General features: G+C 48.4%; 5 protein-coding genes across 5 annotated transcripts; 4 read left to right on the forward strand and 1 right to left on the reverse strand.

Annotated features, from left to right (window-relative positions):
* Positions 1-1,217: 1,217 nt before the first annotated feature.
* On the forward strand, positions 1,218-3,615 carry MGYG_04298 (FunK1 protein kinase; the record flags this gene model as incomplete). The annotated part of the gene is made up of 2 exons (XM_003174075.1): positions 1,218-3,342; positions 3,386-3,615. The coding sequence occupies 2 exons, from the start codon at positions 1,218-1,220 to the stop codon at positions 3,613-3,615; spliced, it is 2,355 nt and encodes a 784-aa protein (XP_003174123.1).
* An 800-nt stretch (positions 3,616-4,415) lies between these two features.
* Positions 4,416-5,021, forward strand: MGYG_04299 (hypothetical protein; the record flags this gene model as incomplete). Its single annotated transcript, XM_003174076.1, has 1 exon — positions 4,416-5,021. One exon carries the CDS (start codon positions 4,416-4,418, stop codon positions 5,019-5,021), a length of 606 nt encoding a protein of 201 aa, XP_003174124.1.
* A 640-nt stretch (positions 5,022-5,661) lies between these two features.
* On the reverse strand, positions 5,662-6,047 carry MGYG_04300 (hypothetical protein; the record flags this gene model as incomplete). The annotated part of the gene is made up of 2 exons (XM_003174077.1): positions 5,662-5,748; positions 5,889-6,047. 2 exons carry the CDS (start codon positions 6,045-6,047, stop codon positions 5,662-5,664), a joined length of 246 nt encoding a protein of 81 aa, XP_003174125.1.
* Positions 6,048-6,792: 745 nt separating this feature from the next.
* Positions 6,793-7,921, forward strand: MGYG_04301 (hypothetical protein; the record flags this gene model as incomplete). Its single annotated transcript, XM_003174078.1, has 2 exons — positions 6,793-6,865; positions 6,999-7,921. 2 exons carry the CDS (start codon positions 6,793-6,795, stop codon positions 7,919-7,921), a joined length of 996 nt encoding a protein of 331 aa, XP_003174126.1.
* A 660-nt stretch (positions 7,922-8,581) lies between these two features.
* MGYG_04302 (enniatin synthetase) lies at positions 8,582-12,978 on the forward strand (the record flags this gene model as incomplete). The annotated part of the gene is made up of 2 exons (XM_003174079.1): positions 8,582-9,079; positions 9,142-12,978. The coding sequence occupies 2 exons, from the start codon at positions 8,582-8,584 to the stop codon at positions 12,976-12,978; spliced, it is 4,335 nt and encodes a 1,444-aa protein (XP_003174127.1).
* Between the last annotated feature and the right edge of the window lie 5 nt (positions 12,979-12,983).

The following is a 12,983-nucleotide window of genomic DNA, read 5'->3' on the forward strand; positions in this document are numbered from 1 at the left end:
ATCGTGATGCATCGTGAGAGTGAGGGGTACCGAAAACGAGAGTTTGTCAAGTCACTGCCGATTTCAGCCTGCCCTTGATTGATAAGATGGATTAATGTAAGATGGTAAGAGAAATTGACGTAAAGTAAGGGCGTAATGTAAGTGGCAAGTGAGAGAATGTCCTGTCAGTTGATGTGGTTGGCAAGTGAGATTGTATGACCGCAGCAACGCTCGGGCGACGTCTTTATTTCTCCTATTTTCATTTTGCAAATATCTCCCATAGGCCGGGAACGTCCTCCTTAATAGTATCCACTAGCTCCCAGGTGCATTTGCTATACCCCTTCCATTTAACTAACACTCGATCTCCGTTCTGTCTTATTAGCTTCTTGACTTCCCACTCGTCGTGCTCTCCTACTCAGATAGGCAGTGGCTCCAGGTTGTCCTCTGATAGGAAATCCGCGGCGTTAGCGACGTAGGGCTCCAAGTAGGCTACCGAGATAATAGGGTGTATCCTCTAAGAGGCAGGTAGCTCTAACCTATACGCGAGGTCGGAGACTTTTTGCGTGACGCAGAAGGGGCCGCGTCTAATAATTAAGAGCTTGGATAAATTCAGTAGGGTATAACCCTTCTCTATTAACTTAGCCACCCTAAAGAATATATAGTCTCCCTTTGCAATCCGGGGTAATGTTCACGTTTCTGCGACTGCGAGTGCCATTCGTACCAAGACAAGTGCTAATATGCCACGCAGAGAATCGCGTAGGTCCCCCTTATTAAGCAGTAGTGAGGAGACTAGTGACGAGGTAGGTAAGAGCCAAGGGGGTATCTGTTATAGTCGTGTGCTAGCTCGAGAGCGTCCTTAAGGAGGTGTCGTCGGCGACTCTGGCGTAGTACAGAATATCGTCCTCCATGTGGAAACCGTGGAATGACGAGAGGTCCTTTTGTTTAATATGACGCCTTACTTTTGAGAGGACCGGGTCGTCAGCGATGTGCTCTCTTATGTCCTCAAGGAAGTCGTCATTGACGCGGATATACTAGGTAGGTAACTACCTAATATAGAGTAATGGGTGGCGGGTCGGCGTTTCGTATAGTTATCCGAGACGAAACGCTGCCTCGTGTTCGGTTGGTCAAACAGCCTGGTCAAAACCATCTGTCATACCTGGATTAACAACGAGCGAGCCCTCGGCCTTAGAAACCTCGTGCCTCATTCCGAGTTCAAATCTCCTTTCTCATCTTCAGAAATGACTTCCCTGTCCGAAGACGATCGCAGGACTATTAAAGACTGTCCCTTGAATGATTCTCTCAAACAGTTACGAAAGTCACTCCTGGAAGTGGAATCTCTTGATGGGACCGATGGCTTGCCTGAACTCATCTACCAGAAGGCAGTGTCACGGCTGCTCTATACTTTGCTAGGTACGGAAGCAGCTCTTGTTCTTCAGTCGAGGACTAGCAGTCGTGACGTCGCGTCGGAAATGGTGCGTCTAGTTGAGCGTGTTCGAAACGGCGACTTCAGCTACACCCACTACCGTCCGCTAGTGAAGCTCATCATCCAAGAAGCGTCCGACTTCGACATCTGGAGCGCTGTTCTTGATCTCATCAACAAGTCCTCCAGGGAGACCCCGTCAGCAAGTGTTCCCCCCACGTTTGACGGCACACCCATTACCCATTCTTCCGCCTCGCAACAAGGTGGTGAACAGACCCGGCGGCTAGTCGAGGCAAGAGTCTTTGAGGAGATACGGGGCTGCACATATCGAAACGTCCAAGGCTTCTTTGAGAAATACTTTGAGGGAAAGCACTGGACAGATCGTGCCCGGGATGTCTACAGCTCCGTAAAGGACCAATATGTCAATCGCGAATGGGCTAGTCTTCGCAACTCACCCAGCCAGGATCAAGTGCTGAGCTGGCTGTTCAGACTGCAGGACAATTTTCTCTCGAAGGAACGATGTCATTACTACACAATTAACATCCCAAAGGAACTTAGCGGCGGCGAGGCCCGGCGGCAGGTTGATCTGATTGTCAAACGAAAGAGCGGAAAACAATCAGACACAGCACACGACTGGCGGGACATTTGGGTGATTGGTGAGCTTAAAGCATCTAACAATGATGGCGTCAAAAAGACATTGGTGCAGCTCGCCCGATACGTGCGAGACGTGTTTGCCTGTCAGCCGACACGTCGGTACCTCCACGCGTTCACAATCTGCGGCTCTTCAATGACGACGTGGGTCTTTGACCGCTCAGGATGCTACAGTCCGGGTAAGTTTAATATCCATGAGCAGCCAGAACGATTCATACAGGTGGTTGCTGGTTATACAATGATGAATGAAGAGGACCTAGGTTTGGACACATTCACAGAGCATGACGACGATCGTCGCTTTATATACATCGGGCAGGAGGGGACCGAGATGAAGCTGCAGATGGAACCACAGTTTCTAACCCGTCAACGAGCCATTGTCTGCCGTGGAACCTCCTGCTATCTCACAAAATTCCCAGACTCCAACGACTGGGATCACGTTGCCAAATTTTCTTGGACCTCTGACAGACGGAAGCCTGAAGCGGACCTTCTCACATTGGCAAACCAACGAGGAGTCAAAGGAATCGTCAGGTTGGTTGGCCATCGGCCTATCACCACTATTAAGGAAATGCGCTCAGGAATGATTTTCACGAAACCCTATTCTTTCCGTGGCACACCCAGCACCCCGTCGTCCTGCTCACAATCCTTTTCTCAGCCGCCCAGTGTCAGCTCCCGATCAGTCAGCGACTTCCATAGCCTAACCATCGCAGAGAGTTCCGCAGAGCGTCCGAAGAAGCGCAAGTCAATCCATACTGGCCCGATCTCAAAGCGATCCAAGCCCAACAGCCAGCAATCGGCCCCTCAGGATGAGGTTTCTTACGACGTTGAAGAAGCTCAAGGGACTAGTCTGCTTGCTCCTAGCAACAGTCCATATGATAACCGCATTTTTCGCTGTCTCGTCATATTCCCGGCTGGCCGGCCGATCCATAAATACAAGTCTCTGCTGGAACTTTTGGAAGCGCTCCGTGATGCAATCAAGGCACATAGATCCCTATATTTTGAAGGCAAAATCCTTCACCGGGATATCTCTGAGAACAACATCATTATAACTGATTCCAAGAAGACTGGTTTTGCGGGGATGTTGATTGACATGGACCTTGCTAAGGAGATTGGCACCGAGCGAAGCGGCGCGCGATATCGCACTGGCACCATGGAGTTTATGGCTATCGAGGTGCTGCTTAACACAGATCATACATATCGACATGATCTTGAGTCATTCTTCTACGTTTTCCTCTATCAGTGTGGTCGGCGCGGCTGGGAGTATGTGAATAGATTGAAGAATCAGCCCTCAGACAGTATGTTCACAGATCTGATATACCGGTACATTTCAGAAGATAGCAAGGGCCAAGCGAGGTAATATGGACGCAAATGGATTTGAGGATATACTAAGAGAGTTTCCGCCGGAATTGGACTCTGTCAAACCACTCTGCAAGGAGTTGCGGAGTCTTTTGTTTCCGATACGTGGTGGCGCGATTTTCACAGGTACACCAAAGGATCCAGAGATTCTGTATGGGCCGATCATCAATGCTTTTGACAAGGCTATTGGTGGTATCAAAGGGAAAGAATAGGCTGCTGTGGTTTGTTTTTCCTGGGAAATGATCAACTCACCTGAAGTATAATTGACAGAACACCCATGCTGCCATGCTGAATAGAAAGCAGAAAAAGTCCCTTCCAGCAGACAGAAGAAGGAAGGCATTGACTTCAGGAGAAAAAAAGTGGAAGATGAGACTCGCGGAGATGGCATAACCATTATTCTTCATCTTCATGTGCAACAACCTCTTTCAGAAGATCCTTTATTGGCATGGAAACCAACGCAGAAGAGCAATATTCGTGTATAATGAGATATTGCCTAAGTAAGGACCCAGAGCAAATCATTCGCATCCACCTTGAAAAGGAGCTTTGCATGTGTATTCCCCGTTCATTAAGTAACCAGGCTGAGTATTTCGTCCATAGTTATCGGTATAACAATGATATAGTAGTATCCCATGTTGATACTACGGAGTGCTTTGATATTGGAATCGCATCTTACTTACTGGTGATCCTATCCTGGCAGTTAAATAGCTGGTTATATTGTATATCGTATAGATGTACTCCAATCTATAAGCCATTATCTTTTGCACTAGAAGGTCAGAGATAATCTCGCGAAAATCGAGGACAAACATCTGCGCAACTTTGGGTTCATCTGGAATCCGTGGAAGGGATCAACCAACCCGCCTATCAAGCATATTTGCCTTCCCTCGCTTGTTCACACTTTAATCAAATATCCACTTGTCGGTTCATAACTCTACTTCTTGAGAACTGCATAAACAAACAACTCGGACACCGCTCAAAGATTTGACCCAAACCATCAAGCAGAAAATTAAATATAATGGCTTCCTCCGCTTTCAAAACCGCCCAGTACCACAGCGAGCAATTTGTTGAGAGCAGCGGTGCAGTTTTATTTGATTTTTCGCAGGAGATACCTAAAGTGTGCCTCATCTACTACATCGAGAAAGATGAATGGCTACTGGCTAAAGGACGACGAAACTACAATGAATCACGACGTGAGGCTGCTCTACGGGAAGTCCGAGAAGAGACAGGATACCAATGCCGCCTCTACCCCATATCTATGCCAACCCGCGCCACAAACCCATCAGCAACTGATACCAATGATATGACTGACCAGGCGAGAGTTTACCATAACCTCACGGAGCCATTTATGCTTTCTATTCGGGAGATCAAAGAGAGATCTAGTATTAAGCTTATTTGGTGGTATATTGCGGAACTTGAGAAGAATGTGCAAACGATGGATGGGGAGGCAGAGTTTATCTCTGAATTTTTCAGCTACGACGAAGCCATACGGCGGCTGACCTTCCAAGGGGATCGCGATGTTCTTATCAAAGCGGTTTCTCTTGTGCATAGCTCTTGCGCATCAGATCCTTGTGGGCAGCCTAGGGACGATACCACGGTGTTGGATTGGCGGTCTGGTAATTAGATGTGGTTGGTGCCAGCATACGCCTCCTACACTGCCAGAGACTGATATACCCGTTATGGAAAACTATGTCAGCACATTCTTTACTGTTCGGGGTAGTGGCTCTGTTGATGAACATATAACTATAACAATGTAACTAGATATTGAACCAATGGTAGTTGTATAACATTTATTTGGCTGCATTTCTGAATACACCTGGAAGCTACATTATTGGTTGGAGAACTACTCAGAAGATCAATAGACTACTTCAAACCCAATACCGGGATCTAAGTATATCAAATTTAATACATTTCAACTGGTTAGGAGTAACTATTAATAGGAGAAAAGCAAGACTGCTCGCTGAGCTCCAGCCAATAAGCAAAAGCTGTTTACGTCGCTAGTTATCGAAATTAGGCGACTCGACATTATGACCACCAATTGATAACTGACTACTCCGTACGGAGTACTTCGCTAGCTTTCTTTTTCTGATATGTTCCTTTCCCTCTTTTCATGTGCTCTTTGATCGGGCTTGTGTCCGTCTGAGTGAACGCCTGGTGTTCTAGGCTTCCTTAGACTCCATGCTGTTTTCATCTCGACTGTACGATGCACTGTGACGGAGCAGGGTGTTCTTGCATCAGGTAGTCGGAGAGGTCAGGCAGGGCTCCTATTTAGCATTCCGGCGTCGTATGGTCTCACAACCACACGTAAACGCATACAATCCTACAGCAAGGGGAGTGATGCCATTTGGGGTCTGTTTCCTATGAACGGGATCGCCGTCAACTGTGACTAGGGCGAGAACTCTGCTCAGAAAATGCAAATACTTGTACGAAGTTGACTGGCATAATATTTGATATTATATCATCCATCAGCAAAAAGTAGTGAGCAAGATACCTTGTAGTCCTCCATGAGAATGCGCAGATGACCGTACCCGCGAAGGGTCTGCAAGGCCTTTTGTGGCTTAGGATGCATCTCCCCCAGCTTCGACGGACCTGTGCAGGCAGTTGACATGGATATATGCGTTGCACCGGGGTTGTTTTGCCGTAGGGCCATGCTAATGCGAACGAAGCGACATGGCTAACGAGAGGAGGACGCTCAGGGCAGCAAGGTGTCGATATGCACTTCAGCCCTGCCCGTTGGCGAGAACGAGGACAGCCCTATGCTAGCATGGGTAGCGATTGGCTGATTGTTGGCTCTTCTGGAGCTACAATGAAAGCCCAGCCATTTGTTCTGCGGGTGCATGAGTAACCACTTTGATAGCCACTCTTTCAGCTTTGTAAGGGGTGGGATAAAAACCCTTGACACTGTTAACCAGCCATCTAGCGAGCGCACTACCCCATTAGCAGTGTGATAAATTTATATCACAGGGCCACCTGAAGAAGGATGCGAGCCAAAATATTAGTCTCGTCAAGGGTACTTCATTGGCCTAGAACAAAGAGTGACCAGCCGGAAGTCCACGGATAATACGCATTAGCTTCGGCAAGTAGCCAGGAGCAATTTGATTCCACGAACTGATTGATCAAAAATTGTTCAGGGGATAGAGCTCGCCTGCATGATCCATGCCTATCACAGCTGTTTACCCCTCGAACGTTACTATACAGACGCTCGAGGGCTCTCTCCTTCTTAAATATACCTATGATTGTCTTTAACATAACTATATCCCCTATATTGGAAGAATATTGGCCACACTAGGCTTCTCATTTCACCGGATTGTGGTGCGGCAACCGAGTTGGCGTGTAGCCAGTTAATCAAACTAGCCACCGTTCCTAGACAGGCAATCTGCGGTGACATTTTGAAGATGCCATCTACTTCGAGTGATGTTCTGGTTGAACGACGACGCCAGCAGAATAGAGATGCGCAAAGAAAACGTCGTAAGGATCCTTTCATTACATCATATTCAGACATTTCAACTAGCTCGTCCACGAGAGAAAGGGAACCCCTCTGGAGTAACTATGTGGTCAAAGAATCGAAGTGTGCGAGTTGCTAACTTGATCCCCTATGCAGGGAATGCATTAAAAGCCCAGATTGTAGAGCTCCAAGCTAGAAATCTAGAGCTGCAAGCCTTTAAAGAGAATGCCTTTTCAATTGCGGCTAACCAACAGACCTTCTTTGGTCAAAGGAACACATTTACTTCAGATGTAAGCTGCAGCTTAGGAGGAGGTAGCTTTGATAGCCCATGTCACGCATCGCCGGATGGTCAGGGTGAGGATGTGGGTGAAGCATCAGCAATGATACTACGTCCGGATTATCCGAATTTGAATGCTGCGTTCATGAGAGGGATTACCGAGAACCTGCAGCCAAACACACAACTGATATCTAGAAGCCAACCGGACAGCATCCACGGCCACTATCATGACGCCGAAGATACCGTTGCTCAAAAGGTTTCGTCACCACCTGCCTCGGACCCTGTACCTAGAAGCGGTGAAACACCTCTGCCAGCCACGAGCTATACCGATGTTACGAGGAGTCCTTTGTCGGGGAATTATGATCTAAGCTTGCATTTTGGAGACACGTCACTTAGTGACACACTTGATCTTGCATCACTTCGCCAACAGTCACCATCGGAGTCCGGCTCAAGGGCTGGGATCATGGAGACTACAGGCAGGCAACGGTCTGGATCTAGTGGCCCTCGCCCTTGCTTTCGAGACAAGAAGCAGAGCGCCATGGCTATAGCGGTAGCCAACCGGCAAGCAGCCGTTGTGCGGCTGCTCCTACGTCATGGCGTGGATATGAATGCGAGAGATGAACGGGGACGGACCGCCCTGCACGATACGGCGGAGACTAATGACACCGAAATGATGCAGTTGCTCTTAGATTACAATGCTGACTCGAATATTGTTGACAAATCCGGCATGATGCCCATTGAAATTGCTGCGTCCCTGGGGAATATAGAGGCAGTAGAAGTACTGCTAAGGGATAATTCATAGGGAGGCATCGGAGCCCCCCTGTAATGAACATTGGAAGCTGGACCTGGTCGGATTTTCATTTATATTTTTGTGCCTTTCTTTCCCTCTTGTTTTTCCACGGGAAGCGCTGGTTTGGATGGTCTAGTATCTGGGGTATATAGCCTGATTTGTGTTTTGTATAGCGAAGCTCTGATTTTCCTGATTTCCCCACCATATTGATTAGTATTGCAGTAGTTTCTCCCAATACTTGACTTCATGCCAAAAGCCATGCTATCAGATTGACTACCCCAGTGGTTCGATTTGAGCTGCATGGTGTCCATTCAGCTTGAAACCTGGCAGGGTTGCTGTCAATGATGCATGCCCAGACATTGCGCGAATGGTGACAGCTGACATGCAAGGTGCTTGAGCGCCTAACACCAGTTCCATGACTAGCTGATAAGGCCACAGGGATCAAAGAGCGAGGGTGGTGTCAGCATGACTATCCAAACCAAGGGCTGCAGCTGAATACGTCGCTTCGGGTGATAACTTGCCAGTCACCCTATTCTCGGCCACTGTAGCATGGAATAAAAGATACCGAATGTATATATCTTGTAGAAATAGGCAATTCGTAGGTATGATAATCAGATATATCAGTTCTTTTGGATATCTGGCTTCCCTAACAAGGAGAATCCGGGGTAGAAAATGGAGCCAGCATCAGAGGAGGCAACGCCCGGGTGGAAGACCTGGGATAGCTGCTGCATCTTCGGTGCCAAAGAAAGCCGCCTCGCAGCGTCTCTTCCAGCCGATTTTCAAACTTTGACAATCGAAAAAGCAATAGATAGTGACTCTCTGGTAGAATTCAGCCGGTCTCACCAAGTCTCAGAGGGTATTATTGTGAAGCTCGCCTGTTGTTCAGCAGTTGGCAGCTATGCCGGTGTGGAGGACGTTTGTATTGGAGTTGAGACAGACGGCACCAGCAGCCTGCTTCGATGCCGTCTCGGTAGCCAGCAGACTTTCTCGGGTCTTTCACAAGCGATTGAGGAGATAGAGCTGCCAATTGTTGGTGATTCCAGCCAGAATCTGCTTAATCTTGCTGGCTCAACAGGCCTGTTTGACACGATACTCTCAGTCCGGGGATCTGCATCGGGAGCCGCAGAGGCCAGCAAGGAAGTTGACGATGTCCATTCCTGTTATTCACCGGTAGGTTCCTTATACCCATTTCCTGATGCTGGAGAGTTGCTAAAGGTCTTCTGTTGCTGTAGTGTCAAAAGAGCACGGACGCGTATGTAGCGGTCCAAGTGAATCTGCCGCTAAGAAAAATCGACGTCAATTATCCATCCAGCATCTTCAACGCGACCCGGGCGAGAAGATTCGCGGAACTGATCTCAAAAACTATCTCAGAGCTCCTCGAGAATTCAGACCAGCGGCTATGCGACTTAGACTTACTGCCAGCCACCGACGCACGCGACATCGCGTATTGGAACGACAGAGACCTGGGCTCCTACGAAGCCTGCCTCCACGATGAGATACACAAACGAGCAGAAGAATCGCCAGACAGCCCTGCAATCTGCGCGTGGGACGGTGATTTAACCTATCGCCAGCTGGACATTCTTTCATCCCGTGTTGCTTGGAGGCTTCACGGGGCTGGCGTTGATCCAGGTTCGTCCACTGTGGTCTTTTTGTTCCACAAGTCGAAGTGGTCAGTTGTCTGCTTGATTGGCATCCTGAAGGCTGGTGCAGCTGCGGTGGCCCTAAATCATGACCATCCGGAGGAGAGGCGCAGCTATATTCTCCAGGCCACGAGTGCAAGTGTCCTACTTGTTGGTAGAGACCTGGAGAATACCCAAGAGATACCACTTGGCAGCGGACTTACCGAGATAACGGTGGATGAAGGTCTGTTTGACCGTGACTCTTCTGAGCCCGACCATGCTGTAACGTTCGTTTCGAGCACTGTCAAACCGGATGATGCTGCGTACATTCAATTCACCTCCGGCAGCAGTGGGACACCGAAGGGAATCATAATGGAGCACCGTACCTACATGGCAAATGCGGTTTCCCAGATCGAAGCATACCATATAACTAAGGAATCCAGAGTTCTCCAGTTTGCTAGTCATAGCTTTGATGCATTCTTGAGTGAAGTTGTCACAACGCTGCTCGCGGGTGCCTGTGTCTGCATCCCCACTGAAGAAAGCCGTCTCAATGACCTGTCAGGCGTCATAAACGACTTCCGGGTCAACTGGATGGGCATGACACCGACTCTTGCCAGGACACTGCGGCCCGTGGACGTCCCGACTCTCAAAAGTCTTGCTACATGGGGGGAAATGACCAGTGATGATATTGTCGAAGCCTGGGCAGATGTAGTCGAACTCTTCAACCTCTATGGACCATCAGAAAACTCCGTTGGAGCGACTGCACATTTGCTGTCTAAAGGGACCCGGGACCCTAGCCACCTAGGCAAGCCCCTTAGAGCAGTCAATGCGTGGATTGTCCGCACCGATAACCGGGAAAGGCTTGCACCGATAGGTACTGTCGGTGAACTTGCTCTACAAGGACCAACTGTTGCTAGAGGATACTTGGAGAATGATACCCGCAACGCAGATTCGTTCAGAAACTGTATACCATGGATGGAATGTGAAGCCAAGCATCAGAGAATCTACTATTCTGGCGACCTTGTTCGGTATACTGCAGACGGTAGCTTGGAGTTTGTTGGTCGACGAGACACCCAAGTCAAGATCCGAGGTCATCGGATAGAGCTCGGCGAAATTGAATGTCACATAAATCAAATGCTCGGCAGGTCGAACTCTGGTTCAGTGGTAGAAGCCCTTATTCCTTCATATCGTCAAACTCAACCTATGCTCGTTGCCTTTCTGGATGAGAGCAGTGATTACATTGATATGCCGACTCATGGCCTATTGCAAGCTGCATCAGATAGATCCAGAGCAAGGGCTGCAGAACTCGAGGAATATTTGGCTAAGCATCTACCAATTCATTTTATACCCTCACTATATCTGCCCCTGGCATACATACCGACGAATACCTCAGGGAAGGCAGATAGGAAGTTGCTCAAAGCAGCTTGCGAGCCTTTGTCAGAATCTGAGCTGTTGGCGTATTCATCTCAGGCCAAGCCAAAGAGTGCACCTCAAACAGAGATTGAGGCTAAGGTAGCCTCTCTCTGGTCGGAATTACTTGGTGTTGAAGTGAATAACATTGGCAGAGAGGATAGCTTTTTCTGGCTGGGTGGAAACTCTATCCTTGCTATGAGATTCGCTGTGGCAGCTCGTCGTGAAGATCTTCAGGTCACTGTGGCAGAGGTTCTTTCTAACCCTCGGTTGAACCAATTATCTGCTATTTTAGAAAGGCAGAACCCAGAAATACATCCAGACGGTATCCCAGTATACGAGCCCTTCTCCGCCTTGTCTACTAGCATGCGCGAAGACTTTGTCTCCAGAATAGCAGCACCCCGTTTGGGTGTGGATGTTAATGACATACAGGATGCTGGTCTAGCAACTGATTATCAGATTGAAAATCTTGCCTGGTCTTCGCTGAAGACCCGTGGAGGTACAAATTACATCACCTTTGACTTCACTACCGCAGGTGTTCCCGCTCTAAATCTTCAGAAAGCCCTGGAAAAGCTGATACTTTATCATGATATCTTGCGGACAGTCTATTTGGTATTCCAGAGAAAAGTCTACCAAGTCACTTTGAAGCGGCTTCCAGTTGATATTGTACATTGCATGTACAGGAAAGATGTGCCTCAGGCTACCTCGGCGGTAATTGAAGCTGATACCCCCTTACCAGTGGATATCTCTCACTCGCTACTTAAGTTTTGGTTAATTCGTGATTTGGACGGTACAGTTCAACGGATGGTTATGCGTGCGTCCCATCTGCAGTACGACGGAGTGAGCCTCATCCGCCTATGCAGGGAGCTTGGCACTGCATTTCATAATCAAGATCTTTATCCAATTACTTCATTCCTCGGATATTCGCATTTTGCTGCCACACATAATGAGGATTCCGCAAGAGCTTTCTGGCGCAAGACGTTGGCTGGTTCTGCAATGACCTCCGTTTTCCGCCACACCAGCATACCTTGGAAATATGTGCTAGATGGACAAGTCGATACCATGATTGACACAGCTGCCGTTCGCTCAGACTCAGAGATTACCATTGGCACTACAATAAAGGCAGCGTGGTCTTTGGTTCTGGCAGAAATGTCCGGTAGCGATGATGTCGTCTTTGGCTCCGTTATTTGGGGTCGGAATACTATGTACACGGGAGTCGAGCATGTAGCAGGCGCGTGCATAGACAATATCCCAGTCCGAGTGCAAATTAGGAATGACATGACACGGCGACAGCTTCTAGAGCAAATACAGAGACAGTACTTCGAAGCTGTCAGCTTTGAGAATTTCCAATACAAGCGGATTGTAGAGGAATGTACCGACTGGCGACCATGGGAGCGACTCAGCACCTTGGTTGAATACGAGAACCTAGGCGAGGAAACTACAAGTTTCAAGCTGGACGAGACGCAAAGCTTTACGGTCGATGAGATCCGGCCCCCAGCAGATCGGCATGATATCACGATATTCAGCACACCTGTTGGCCCTGAAAAGACGTTTATTGCCCTTGATTTTTGCAAGGATGTTATCCCTGAACCTTTGGCGCAAAAGATGCTGGACCGCATGCTGGAGCATATACGTGGTTTCCATGACAATATAGATGATCCACTGCAGCTGGCTAAAGCGGATATCATGGAGCTACCTGCTATCCCCATGTTATCCCCTGACACCCTCACTCAAAGTAATATGGACCCCGTCAGGCTACAGTCGTCACATGCTGTCATCTTTTCTTCCAAAGAGCTGCGTGAAGGTCGAAGGTTGCTGGTAGAAGAAGCTTGGGCTGATGCACTGGGCTGTCAGCCAGAGCAACTTGCCATATATTGGACGGAGAGCACTCCTTTTTACAATGTCTGGGGAAACCTCATTGCTGCTTATGGTCTTGCAAAACGATACCAAGCAAACGGGATATCTATCAGTATGGAGCAAGTATTGGAGAACCCTGACATGCAGTCTCAGGTAGCATTGCTCATAAACATAGCCAATTAACTAGT

The sequence above is a fragment of the Nannizzia gypsea genome, genomic scaffold (assembly GCF_000150975.2).
Source record: "Nannizzia gypsea CBS 118893 supercont1.3 genomic scaffold, whole genome shotgun sequence".
NCBI lineage: Eukaryota > Fungi > Ascomycota > Eurotiomycetes > Onygenales > Arthrodermataceae > Nannizzia > Nannizzia gypsea.